General features: G+C 50.1%; 2 protein-coding genes across 6 annotated transcripts in view; both read right to left on the bottom strand.

The window, feature by feature from the left end:
* ATP2B2 (ATPase plasma membrane Ca2+ transporting 2) overlaps positions 1 to 14,178 on the bottom strand; it is a 259,107-nt gene that overhangs the window by 23,242 nt on the left and 221,687 nt on the right. For all 5 annotated transcript variants that reach the window (XM_049766248.1, XM_049766250.1, XM_049766249.1 and 2 more), the window contains 2 exons: positions 4,650 to 4,891; positions 2,383 to 2,617 (listed from right to left, as the gene is read on the bottom strand). In XM_049766248.1, coding sequence (XP_049622205.1) covers positions 2,383 to 2,617; positions 4,650 to 4,891 — 477 coding nt within the window. The remainder of the gene's footprint in view (positions 1 to 2,382; positions 2,618 to 4,649; positions 4,892 to 14,178) is intronic.
* The window catches only part of SEC13 (SEC13 homolog, nuclear pore and COPII coat complex component), a 241,855-nt gene that overhangs the window by 36,816 nt on the left and 190,861 nt on the right, over positions 1 to 14,178 (bottom strand). The gene's annotated exons all lie outside the window — the stretch shown is intronic.

The following is a 14,178-nucleotide window of genomic DNA, read 5'->3' as shown; positions in this document are numbered from 1 at the left end:
AACACCTTACCGCAAAGCTATCTCTTCGGCCCCTGCCCTGGAAGCATTTTATTTATAGAATACATATGGTACTGACTTAGAAAAATCTATGTTTCCAGCAAAATGCAGCCTTTTCCTTGAATTATAATAACTGCCTGCTCCTATTTCTGTGATTATAACTGATGTCTGGGTCGATCATGAACCAGAAAGCCCTGTCAATCAGAAACCAAGAGGCCCTGGCCTCACCCCACAGGCCCCAGTCCAGTACAGAGCTGAGATTTGTTTAGGATTTGCTGGACAAATCTTTGGACTACATAAATCTTTGGGCTGCGGGAACAGTGGCGGCTCATTCCACACAACACAGATCTGCCCCTGGAGAGATCTGACCCATGGGAAGGGACAAATCCTGGAATAACACGGGGAGCTTTGTTATTTGCTGCTGAATATCTTTGCAGGCAGAGGACGTGCCTTTGGAACTAAATCCCTCTTCTGAGCAGCAGTCCCAGGGCTGCATTCTCAGTTCTTCTCTTGCATACTTGCCTCCCATGCCCACACCTCCAAACCATGTGAGAGAGTTCCAGGACTGTACAAGGGTGCTTCTCTGTCTCCCAGAGGATGTTGGGGTTTCCAACCCCAGAATGGTGTCCTTTCTTGAGGTACTTTGTTGAGAATTATATTGGTAATTATATTAAAAACCATATACTAATTAGGATATAAATATAATTAATTTTATGTATTACATAATTAATACTTATATTTGTTTATAATTCTATTGTTTTTGGGCCACACCTGGTAGTGCTCAGGATTACTGCTGGCTCTGTACTTAGGGATCACTCCAGGCTTGGGGTGATATGGGCTTGGGGCCATATTGGATGGTTCTTGGCCTTTCTTCCCCTCTTCTTTTTGGGGATCCCTGGGCTGAAAAATATTTGATTAACTGTACTAGCCTCTCTCCTGTGACCTTAAATGCTGGTTGTTGGGGCCCGGAGAGATAGCACAGCGGCGTTTGCCTTGCAAGCAGCCGATCCAGGACCAAAGGTGGTTGGTTCGAATCCTGGTGTCCCATATGGTCCCCCGTGCCTGCCAGGAGCTATTTCTGAGCAGACAGCCAGGAGTAACCCCTGAGCATCGCCGGGTGTGGCCCAAAAACAAAACAAACAAACAAAAAATGCTGGTTGTTGAGGCTGGAATTCAGTGGGTAGGGCTCTTACTTTGCATGTGGCTAACCTAGGTTTGGTCCCTAGCACCCCATAAGATCCCCTACTGTTGGGAACTGACTTGTTTGAGGACATTTTGCTGTTCTCTCTGCCATAGCCCAGCTTTTCACCTAAAAGCTATATGCAGTCTTGCTGTAAAATTTTGAGCTAAGAGAAAAGAATGTGTAGCTGCAGGACATAATTTAGCTCTAAGCCCGGAGGAGAGTAAAAGCTGCCTGGTACAGTTATCAGAAACTAGGCCTCACTCCTTAAGACCACATTCCGGAGTGAACTAGGCTGTTATCAATAAGTGTATGCTACATTGTCTGTTCATGATCACTGAGGCAAGCACATCTTGCACCACCTCCTGATAGTAAGCAATTAGGAATGCAGCTGGAAGGTCACTAGAAATTTCCATGGAAACAGCACGTTCATCATAGCTTGAAGGTCATCCAGCCCCTAGCCCACTGCCCACTTCCTTATGAGCCTTCGCGCCAAAAGTATGACTGACATCACCTTTGTACTGCCCCCTTCTCCTTCACTATTTAAGAAGGAACTGTAGCCAATAAAGACACCCTTGAACAGTGAGACGCTGCCTTGGGTCTTTATTATTAACCTCTCTCAGATTTTTTACAGTGTGGTTGTGCTTCTACTCAGCAAAATAGAAGTGCGGTCGTCTGAGAAGCCTTTCCAGCTAATTCCTGCTGGCCGGGCCCCCCTGGGGGGCTTCAGGACCCTGCACCCTACACATCTGATTCTTGAGAGCAGAGTCAGGAGTAATCCCTGAGCATCACATGAAGTGGCTTCCAAACCAAAAACTATAATAAAATAAATGCTAGTTGCCACTTATCCAAAGGGTTTCACATCTCGTGAAGGGGCTACAGGGGGTCAGAATTCTCAGCCCTCTTCTCCACATTGAGACAGAACCTCAGGAGGAAACTCTTCTGTTCTGGAACTTTTCAGCTTTTCCCAGGACACATGATAGGCAAGCATGTCAATGCATTATTGGGCCAGTTTGGCCTGCACTGACTCTATACTGGGGGTAGGCTCTTTTAGGGGAGACCCTGGCTCCTACAGGCTAGGGGTGGGCAGTTGAGGCAGGACACCTTGTGCCTGTCCTGGGGGCCAGCAGAAGGACAGCGAGTGGCAGGGCATTCCTGGGCACAAACTCCACCAGATGGGCCACCCAAAGATCCACTGGGCCTACCTCTGGCCGGACAGGGTCTTCAATGCCCACCACGCAGATGCAGGTGAGGTCGTTAAGGATGTCATTCTCACTGTCCCAGTCGGGCTCAGGGCTACAGGGGAAGTCGCGGTAGGCCACACAGATGGTCCGCAGCCCGTCACATGCCATGGGCTCAATCACCTTCTTCACCATCTCATCCCGGTCTCGGGGTCGGAAGACCCGGGGTTCGCCTGCCCCGTTGAGGATCTTGCAGCACCTGAGGGCACGGAGAGGTAGGTGAGGTCCAGGCCAGGGGCCCCAGGTTGGGTTGGGATGCAGTCAGGTGTAGCCCCTTGAAACTAAGTGGCCAGGTATTGCAATACCTGGCCAGAACATGCAGCAGGAGCAGGGCGCCTTTGATTTGAGATTCCCCAAGATTTCATCTGGGAAAATGATCACACGGCTAAAATAGAGCTTGAGGGGCCTGAGTGATAGTACTCGGGGAGGGTGCTTGCCTTGCATGTGGGATCCCCGAATCTGCCAGGATCCTGAGCGCAGAACCAGGAGTAAATCCTGAGTACTGCAAAAACCCAAACTCAAACCCCAAAAGCAAATCCTAAACCAAATGGAGAACAAAGGGGGGCTCCAGCCAGAAGCTTCTGATTCCATTTGTCCTGTGAGCACCCGGAATCACAATCTCTTCAAAAAGCAACCTGGGGTGAATCCTACCTAAGGTCAGTTGAGAATCATACAAGTACAGGTACAAGTGGGGGAAACTGAGGCCCCAAGAGGGGGAGGATCTGCTTAGTTCTGGTTTTTGGAGTCAATTAACCAGCTTAGCACTGAAGGGCGGGATGGGGGAGAGTTTGCAGGTCTGGCCCAGGGCACAGGGAGGACAGGGAGGCCCCTGGAGAAGCCCTGAAGAGGACAGAGAAGGGCAGGCCTGACTAGGACTGTGGGTGCCCCTCTTGCGCCTGTTTCTGCACAGCAGGCAGTCATGTGTGCATTATAGCACACAGGTGCTGGACGCTTTACCTCTGTGTGCCAGGGCATCCTTAAAGGTTGCTTGTCAGTGCCCTGCTGGCAGACATGATTCCTGCACCCTGTCATATGCTGCGCCCCCTGCTGGCACACATGAAAACTGCATCCTGGCACATGCTAGGGCCCCCTGCTGGCATGCACGATTCCTGCATTCCTGTGACATGCTGCATCCCCTGATGGCACGCATGAATACTGCACCTTGTCAAAGCTGCGCCCCCTGCTGGCACTCATGAGTACTGCATCCTGGCATATGTGGTGCCCTCTGCTGGCACGCATCCTGCACCCTGGCACTTATGACGCCCCCTGCTGGCACGCATGAGTACTGCATTCTGGCACTTGCGGCGCCCCCTGCTGGCACGCATGAGTACTGCATCCTGGCACTTGCGGCGCCCCCTGCTGGCACTCATGAGAACTGTATCCTGACACTTGCGGCGCCCCCTGCTGACACGCATGAGTACTGCATCCTGGCACTTGCGGCGCCCCCTGCTGGCACTTATGAATACTGCACCCCTGTCACATGCTGCGCCCCCTGCTGGCACTAACGGACACTACACCCATGTCACATGCTACGCCCCCTGCTGGCAGCATGAATGTTGCAATGTTGCATCTCTGTCACATGCTGCGCCCCCTGCTGGCATTCATGAGTACTACATCCCTGTCACATGTGGCAACCCCTGTTGGAATTCTTGAATACTGCACCCTGTCACATGCTGCGCCCCCTGCTGGCACTAACGAACACTGCATCCAGTCTCATGCTGCACCCCTGCTGGCAGACATGAATACTGCACCTGTAATGTGTCCCCTTCTGGCAGACAGGAATACTGCACATGTGGCGCCCCCTGCTGGCACGCATGAGTACTGCACCCTGGCACTTTTGGCGCCCCCTGCTGGCACTCATGAGTACTGCACCCTGGGACTTTTGGCGCCCCCTGCTGGCACGCATGAGTACTGCACGCTGGGACTTTTGGCGCCCCCTGCTGGCACGCATGAGTACTGCACCCTGGCACTTTCGGCGCCCCCTGCTGGCATGCATGAGTACTGCACCCTGGCACTTTCGGCGCTCCCTGCTGGCACGCATGAGTACTGCACCCTGGCACTTTCGGCGCCCCCTGCTGGCACGCATGAGTACTGCGTCCAGGCACATGTGGCGCCCTCTGCTGGCACGCATGAATACTGCACCCTGCTCCTGGCACACTTGATTTCTGTGTCCCACTCCCACCACATGCTGCACCCCTTGCTGGCATGAACGATCCCTGCATCCTGCTTACTTCTTGAGCACGATCTCCGAGGCCCCCTTGCTGTACATGCGGAAGCTCTCATCGGGCAGCTTGATCACGGTGCTCATGGATTTGCGCACCGAGTTGAAGGTGTACACCTTGTACAGCTTCTCCTCTGGCATCTGGCTCCGCACGGGCTCGTAGTCCTGCTTCAGATCCAAGACGAAGCCAAGCAGCCCACACTCCGTCTTGTTGCCCACCTGTCGGGGCAGGCCGCCCTCCTTCTCTGGGGGCTGCAGGGAGAGAGAGAGAGTGAGAGAGGGGTTGCTCCCTGGGCCTAGTCCTCTTGCCCCAGGAATACCACCTGGAGGCCAGGCTCCCCCACTTCCCTCTATAGCTAGGCCTGCAACAGGAGAAGAGGAGGCACACAAGATTAGTTTGGGAAAACGAGGCACTGAGGGAGGTGGTGAGTGGATAATGCAGGGTTCAGGTTCTTGCTTGGCATGTGACCAATCCAGGTTCAATCCCCAGCACCCAATATGGTCCCCTCACCCTGTTAAGAGTGATCCCTCAAATAAAAATGAACCTCTCACTTCAATCTGATATTACTTGTGATCCTGTGTTTATTTTATTTATTTATTTACTTTAATTCTTTAGCCAGGCAACCTGGTGGTTCTTAGGGACAACACCACTTCTGGTGGTGTTTGGGGGACCATGTGGGATACTGACGATTAGACCATATACAAAGCAAGAGCCTTTTCTGCTGTATTATTTCTCTATCCCCCCTGTCTGTGCTGTAACTTTTTCATTAAAATTTTTTGGGGGTATGGCTTCCCCAGCAGTGCTTCCCCCTCCATCTTCAGCTTCACAGAGCAGTTTGGGGAGGATTTATGATGCAGTGATAGAGATCAGACCTTAGCCATCCCTGTGCATGCAAGCAGACACAGGTTTACCTTTTGTCTTGCCATCTGTATACAGAAAGTGATGGAGCACACTGTATATTAGCATGGAACTCGGCTAAAGTATACAACTAAAGTATATAGACACACAGCTCAGATTTCCCTGAGTAAAAGCTGCTGGGTTTTGTTTTGTGTTTTAACTTTCTATACCCTTATAGTTTCACAAGCACGGAGAAAATGCTTCAGAGAGATACAGAACAAAACCCTCATCCAGTGTCTCTGGGATTTAGCTCTGGGGGGCAATGGCATAACCCCAAGTTCTGATGCACACAACCCAACACACTGTACACAGATATGACGAGTTTTACATGCTCTCCTGTGTTTTCATGTGACCTTGAGTTTTGACCAGTGGTATCGTGGACAGCAGGGTCATCACTTCATATGACATCTGCGATGTGTGCCACCTTCGTTCATACATGTAGTCACTGATGCACCTCCCTGTTTCTCCCTGGCCTTCAGTTTTCTGTCATTCCAAGCATTTTATCTTAGCATGTTATCTTCACAATAGTCTTCACTCACTGCTTATGAATTGGTCAGTCAGCGTGTGTGGGAAGGTTAACACCAAGGCTGTCTTGAGGGTTACTCCTGACTGTGTGTGCATAAATCACTCCTAGCAGGCTCTGGGACCATTTGGGATGTTGGGGATCAAATCAGGGTCTGTCTCGAGTCGGCCGTGTGCAAGGCAAATGCCCTACCACTGTGCTATCACTCTGGCCCAAATATTGTTTTTCTTTCCTTTCCTTTTCTTTTTTTCTTTCTTTCTTTTTTTTTTCTTTTGGCCACACCCGGCAGTGCTCAGGAGTTACTCCTGGCTGTCTGCTCAGATATAGCTCCTGGCAGGCACGGGGGACCATATGGGACACCGGGATTCGAACCAACCACCTTTGGTCCTGGATCGGCTGCTTGCAAGGCAAACGCCGCTGTGCTATCTCTCCGGGCCCAAATATTGTTTTTCTAAGTTGGACCAATGGTGGCAATTTATGTCGGTTTTTTTCCCCCAACAGATTATTCTCAGGAAGCCACAGATGAAAATTGCATAAATGGGGCTGGTGAGATAGCACAGTGGTAGGGCGTTTGCCTTGCATTCAGCCAAACCAGGATGGATGGTGGTTCAAATCCCAGCATCCCATATGGTTCCCCGAGCCTGCCAGGAGCGATTTCTGAGTGTAGAGCCAGGAGTAATCCCTGTGCGCTGCCAGGTGTGACCCAAAAACCAAAAAAGAAAAATATTGCATAAATGGTGAGGAAGGAAATATGGTCAGAACAAACCAATGTTTGTTCTGGGGCCACAAGTCTTCTAGTTTAAATCATAACCAGCTAGTTTTGGCTAACTCCTGACTTGCCAATCATGGCTTACTCCTGGCTCTGCGGTTAGGAATCTCCTGGTGGTACTTAGGGGACTTTACATGGTGCTGGAGATCAAACTTAGGTTATCTGTGTACAAAGCAAATGCCCTCCCTGTGTCCTATTTCTCCAGCCTCCAGGAAACAGTTCATGACCTGCATTACTCATAACTAAAACAGCATTCAGAGCCACCGTGTTTATGGTGCTTGTCTGTCCCCATTCTCAGCCCTTCTGTGTGGTGCTGGGGTACACGGCTTTGCACAAGTGAGATAGCCTTCTTTTGTTTTGTTTTTGTTTTTGGGACACACCCAGTGACGCTCAGGGGTTACTCCTGGCTATGAGCTCAGAAATTGCTCCTGGCTTGGGGGACCATACGGACACTGGGGAATCGAACCACAGTCCATCCTAGGTTGGCGCGTGCAAGGCAAATGCCTTGCGCCATGGCTCCAGCCCCTCAAGACAGCCTTCTACTGTGGAGTCACATTTTTGCCCTGGGTTTTCCCTCACTCTGCTGTTTTCAGTGAAGTCAATAGTTTTATTAAGGAAGAATGAGTGAGTGAGGGAGAGAGAGAAGAGGACAGACAGAGGACCGAAGAGGTAGCATGGAGGTAGAGTGTTTGCTTTGCATGCAGAAGGATGGTGGTTCAAACCCCAGCATCCCATATGTTCCCCCAAGCCTGCCAGGAGCAGTTTCTGAGCATAGAGCCAGGAGCGATCTCTGAATGTTGCCGGGTGTGACCAAAAAAACCCAAAAATAGAAAGAGAGGACAGACAGATACAGAGAGACAATGACAGACAGAAATGGAGAAGAGAAAGGAGAGACAGAGAGAAGGGAGAGAGGGAGGACATATTCTAGTTTGGATGTGGATGATGTCCTCTGTACTTTCCTATAGCCACTCTTTGTTTGCTCACTTGGCAGTGCTCTTCCAGCACCTGCTAAGGGCTGGCCCTCTGTCTGTGCTGCCTGTGGGGACCCGAGTGACTCGTGAACCCTGTCCATTGCCTCCCATTTCCTCCTGTGCCAATGAGAACAGCTTCCTGCCTCTGTGCCTTGGTCCTGCTTTTGCTGTGCTGCCTTCCAGGCCAAGTCCTACTCGCCATCTTGGGACCTCAGGCTGGGAATGCGGGTGTGGGGCTCCCTGCAGGAAAGAGATGCTCTCCTATGCTCCCAGAACCCCAAAGGCTGTGGGGACTTGGCAAAGGCAGCTACAGGTATTCCCAATTGAGGCCCATGCTGCGCCCACATACATGGTGCCCACACATCCTGGTCACACACAGTGAGTGAGAAATCTCGAGAGATTACAGAGGGAACCCACGCCCGTGACTGTGCCTGCGTCCCCTCATTCATGACTGTCCTTAACCCTCAGCCCCACTTGGCCTGAACCCCCAATCTCTGGCCCATTGCCTCTCTTCTATTGCTCACAACAGCAGGGCAGACAGGAAGAAGGGAAAAGGGGTTCTGGGGAAGAGGCTGCAAAGGCCCATTTATGAACCTGGCTCATGTCCAGCCCTCGTGACAGCCTTGAGACCCCAAGTTCAAGGATTGGACAATAAAGATTCCTCAGTTTCCCCATCTGTGAAACGCAGACGCTGCAGCCATAGAAGCCTCCAGCGTAGCCTCTGCCCCCCCATTCTCAGAAGGGGAGGCAGCTCAGAACATGGTCCCACAGTCATATCCTGACGAACCTCATCTCTGGCATTGGGGACTGGGAGGGATCCCCGCTTTTTTGTGGGAGCTTTCCTGAGAGCAAAGGGCTGACAGCACCCCCATTTTTGGGGGGCCACAATCAGTGACGCTCAGGGGTTACTCCTGGCTCTGCACTTAGAAATTGCTCCTGACTTGGGGGACCATATGGGATGCTGGGAATTGAACTAAGATCCATCCTGCGTCAGCCACATGCAAGGCAAACGCCCTATCACCTGCACCACCGCTCTAGCCCCAGCACCCCATTTTTGACATCCTAGAAAGCTCTTCAAGGCACCAGGCTTTTTCCTCACAGAATGCTGTCATGGCACACTGCTAAACCCAATTTGTTGATTGTCTTTTCATTCTATATATATATTTTCCCCTTTCACTATTGTATAATGAACCTTCTGGTAATTTCCAGAGTTTTATGCATTTTTTTCCCTTCACACTAGCTTTTCTCCACCCTCTGCTAATGAAAGAGAAATGACAACATGAGGCACTTAAATAAAAACGTCTAATTACTTATGTGCCCGGGAGAGCCGAGCAGTTATGCCTACAAAACCCCCCTGGCATTTTATTACTCTCCGGGAAATATTTTAATTTTCCTCTAAAAGGATTTCAAACAATCCCTGGTTGCAAGTGGCAGAGCTGCCACCCCCATAATTCAATTTGTTCCCATGAACTTGAGCTCCGAGATCGCCCACGTGTGTTACTAAGAAGCCGCGGAGCCGCCCTGTTCTCGCTGGGCTTTTAAAATCTTGACAAATTCAGAGGTTTGGCTCCTGCTGCAGCCTTTCCCAGGCCCAGTTGCCTCAGGGTCCCCACTTTGAGGCAGTGAAGACTTAACAGCGTCCCCTCAAATGGGCAGGAAGCAGGTCCAGGTCTGGGGATGTGGAAGTGTCTGTTTCCAAGTCACAGACCCATGGGGGAGCAGGCCTGGGGCTCCTCTGAGCCCCTCTCCCTGTTTTTTTCCATGTATAACTGTATCTGGCATGTTTCCTGTGTGGGCGACCAGGTCTTTGGGGGTCCAGGTGCAGCCACAGGCATAACTTGGTGAGGACAACTTATGCTCCAGTTTTGAAATGCTGGGGAGTGTCTGGACCTTAGATCAAGGAACCCCAAGGAGAAGATCCGGAGAAGATCTTATATAATAATAGTTGTACAAATGAGAGGGAAAGCAAGAAAGACTGAACAGGGCTATCCTTTTGCTTTGTACTTAGTCGCTTCCTAGAGGGTCCACTGAGCTCTGCCATGAGTGATCCCTGAGCAGACAGCCAGGTAAACTCCGAACACTATGGCCGGGTGGGTCCAATCCCAGCCCCCTCCACTCTCTCAACAAAATGCAGAAAAAACAGCTAGTACACAATATATCTCACCATTATGTGGCTATAACACAAACACAAAACAGTAAGCATCATGCTGCTTTCAGGAGGAGCTGGTGGTGTGAGAAAAAGCCTCAGGACACTGTTCAGGGGCCACAGAAATAGCACAGTGGCAGGGCTTTTGCCTTGCACATGGCCAATCCCACCCAGACAGACTGGGGTTTGATTCCTGGCATCTCATATGATCCCCTGAGTCTGCCAGGAGTGATTTCTGAAGGCAGAGCCAGGAGAAACCCCTGAATGCCACTGGGTGTCTACCAACCAACCAACCAACCAACCAACCAACCAACCAAAAGAATACTGTCCAGAATGGAAAAGTATTCAGCAGGGGATGGAGCTACAGCACAATGGGGAGAGCGTTTCTTCTTTCACTTGTGGTCGACCAGCTTTTGACCCCAGTGCCCCATACGGTCCCCTAAGCCTGCTAGGGATTGATTCTATTTTTTTGTGGGGTGGGGTCCTGGGTTGGCCCCATGCAAGGCAAATGCCCTACCACTGTGCTATCACTCCAGCCTCAGGAATTTATTCTTTTTTTTTTATTTAAACACCTTGATTACATACATGATTGTGTTTGGGTTTCAGTCATGTAAAGAACACCGCCCATCACCAGTGCAACATTCCCATCACCAATGTCCCAAGTCTCCCTCCTCCCCATCCGACCCCCGCCTGTACTCTAAACAGGCTCTTCATTTCCCTCATACATTCTCATTATTAGGACAGTTCAAAATGTAGTTATTTCTCTAACTAAACTCATTACTCTTTGTGGTGAGCTTCCTGAGGTGAGCTGGAACTTCCAGCTCTTTTCTCTTTTGTGTCTGAAAATTATTATTGCAAGAATGTCTTTCATTTTTCTTAAAACCCATAGATGAGTGAGACCATTCTGCGTTTTTCTCTCTCTCTCTGATTTATTTCACTCAGCATAATAGATTCCGTGTACATCCATGTATAGGAAAATTTCATGACTTCATCTCTCCTGACAGCTGCATAATATTCCATTGTGTATATGTACCAGTTTCTTTAGCCATTCGTCTGTTAAGGAATTTATTCTTAAACACTCCCAAGTGAGGCCCCAAAACAAAAACAAAACAACAAAACCCCCTAAAAATCCCAACACACACACACACACACACACACATACACAGAGCAAACTAAAAACCATCCAGTAGCTGTAGGAACCATGTGGAGGTCCTTTGACACTGAAAACAGAGGGGCTGTAGATGGCTTGTGGCAAAAGCACCTGGCTTTGAAGTACAAGGCCATGAGTTTGATCCTTGGTGCTGACCACATGCATGGCATGTGGTCCTTGATGGCTCTGGCATTTGGGATTCCTGGACCCAATCCATCCAGAAGTGTTAAGCAAAAGAGTGTGTGGACCACCAAAAAGATCGTGTGGACCTGGTGAGCACCATAGCTAAACGTGTATGTATCCTGAAAGAACAGACACCAGTGATGAGAAACAACAGTGATAGAGGGAAGGGAAGGAAAGGGAAGGGGGACAAAGGAAATCAGAACTGTCACCAGAACTGATGGGGCCACTGCTGGCTCTGTCCCTATGTAAACTGAGAGCAGGTCAGGAACAGAAATTGTTCCAAATGGTGTAGACAGGGATGGAGGGTGTTTTCTGGCCTGGGTTTGATCTCTGGCTCCTTTATGGTCCCCCAAACACTGACAGGAGTGATTCCTGAGTACAGAACCAGAAGTAAGCCCCAAGCATCCCAAAAGAAAAAGTGACACAGGGGGGCCAGAGTGGTGGCACAAGCAGTAGGGCATTTGCCTTGCATGTGGCTGACCTAGGATGAACCTGGATTTGATCCCCGGTGTTTCACATGGTCCTCCCAAGCCAGGGGCGATTTCTGAGTGCATAGCCAGGAGTAACCCCTGAATGTCACCGAGTGTGGCCAAAAAACCAAAAAAAAAAAAAAGTGATATAAAGGTTGGAGCAATAGCACAGGGGGTGGGGTGTTTGTTTTGTGTTAGATTATATCTTGTTTTTCCTAAAACAAAGATCATTCCTGGTTTCTTTGTTTTTACAATTTGTTTACAACTTGTTTTTTATCCCAAAACAGATTGTCTTACATTAAACCTGGGCAGGACTGGCGCAGGACAGCCTGAACTATCTGTCCTTACTTTGTCCTTATTCCCCTACTGGGGGTGGTCTCTGTACTCAATAAAAAGGACAATTCTTGCAGTCAGCTTGCTCTTGATACGAGGTAGAAGATTACCAGACTACACGTGTTTCACCCTCAGCCTGGTTTGGATTATTTCGTGCAAGCGACTCTGCTTCAAGCCTCTCACCCAGGCATGGGGAGTGATCTCCCAACTCATGGATTTTATTTTACAGCTTTGCATGCAGCCAACCGGGGTTCAATTCCCGGCCTCCCATATGGTCCCCTGGGCCTTCCAGGAGTAGTTTCTAAGCACAAAGTTAGTAGTAACCAGGTGTGGCCCTCCTACCCCCCCCCCCCAAAGTGGCGTAATGACAGAACAAATCCAAGTGTTTATCTCTGGTGAGTGAGTCAAGAAAAAAAAACAAAACACAAGAACCTTATTGTTCTACTTTTTGGGTCTACTCTTCAATCTCTAGATTTTAGCCCCTAGGGTGCTAAGGCTGCTAAGTTTCACAGGGAATGTAGGAGCCCTGCATAGAACAGCAATGCATAAACTGATCTTTGCTGAACTGCCTCACCCAGGAACTGTTTTTTGTTTTTGTTTTTGGGCCACACCCAGCATTGCTCAGGGGTTACTCCTGGCTGTCTGCTCAGAAATAGCTCCTGGCAGGCACGGGGGACCATATGGGACACCGGGATTCGAACCAACCACCTTAGGTCCTGGATCGGCTGCTTGCAAGGCAAACGCCACTGTGCTATCTCTCCGGGCCCTCCAGGAACTGTTTAGTCAAGCTCATGGGAGAGAAAAGCAGGATGGGTGGGAGAGTCAAGGCTGGGGAGGAGGCACCAGAGATCTGGGGATTTTTTTGGGGGAAAGTTTTGGATGGAGCACGAAGGGATATAGCACCACATGGATATACCCAATGCCACTGAGGTCTGCCTTAATCTAGTTACAACGTGATGTGAATTGTTTCTTATTACCACCATTGAGAAACGCAAACCTATAGGCCCGAGAGAAAGGGTTGGGTAGGGTGTTAGCTTTAGCAACCAGCTGATCTAGTTTTGATCCCCAGCAACCCATATTGTCTCCCAAACACTACTAGGAGTAATTGCTGAGTGTAGAGCCAGTAACCCCTCAGAGCACCGCCTGGTGTAGTCCCCAAACAAACACAATGCAAAAAGCCCAACTCAGTCCTTGCCCCAGAACAAACCCAGTGGTACACCCCTGGACGTGGGGAGGAGAGCTCTATCTCTTCAGTCCCATCTGGAGTCCAGAACACAGAGCACCCTGTCTCCTGAGTGGGCCCCACATCCTTGCTCCTTGAGTACCTACCTGGTTTCCATCCCCACTCAGAGCACTAACTCCCTCAGAGTTTTTGGGGCCCAGTTTTGTTGCTTACTAGTGGGTTTCGCAACCTGGAACAGGTAACTGAAGCTCAGTTTTTTGTTCCAAGACTGGGTTGGCCAAGTCTGCCTTGAAGGCCTGGCTGGGTGTGCAGCGGTGCTGAATCCCCAGCTCTGACCCATACAGACCTGCCCAGGCTCCAGTCCTGATTCTGCTTTGTTCAGGGACAGCTTGGGACCTTCTTGAACTTTCCAAAAGTTAGATCTGACCTGCACTGGAAATGGGGTGTCCTAATTGTGGAGATGGGGTGACCAGGCAGCTGCTGAGCCAGGTGTGTGAATGGCTGCAGTTATGTTGGATCACAAGCTTGCCTGGCAGGAGGGAAACAGAGGCAAGAGCTATCTGCAGGTCCTGTTTGGTAATGTTGAGCTGGTGTATGATCTGAGGGTACTTCCTGAGTGGGGATGTTCAAACACCTAAATTCTAATCCCTATATATGAGTCCCTGCTCATTTCTGGGCCTTAGAATAAAGTGAGGAGACCAGGCCAGGTCTGTAACTCCCCTTAGATGCAGATGACACACACACAAACACCTTTGCAAATATCCCTTAAGAAAAAAAAAAAACAAGGGCCGGGCGGTGGCGCTAGAGGTAAGGTGCCTGCCTTGCCTGCGCTAGCCTTGGACGGACCGTGGTTCGATCCCCCGGTGTCCCATATGGTCCCCCAAGCCAGGAGCAACTTCTGAGCGCATAGACA

Source organism: Suncus etruscus, chromosome 20, assembly GCF_024139225.1.
Source record: "Suncus etruscus isolate mSunEtr1 chromosome 20, mSunEtr1.pri.cur, whole genome shotgun sequence".
In the NCBI taxonomy this organism is placed as follows: Eukaryota; Metazoa; Chordata; class Mammalia; order Eulipotyphla; family Soricidae; genus Suncus; species Suncus etruscus.
The sequence above is the reverse complement of the archived record's forward strand: the minus strand, read 5'-3'. Positions and strand labels throughout refer to the sequence as shown.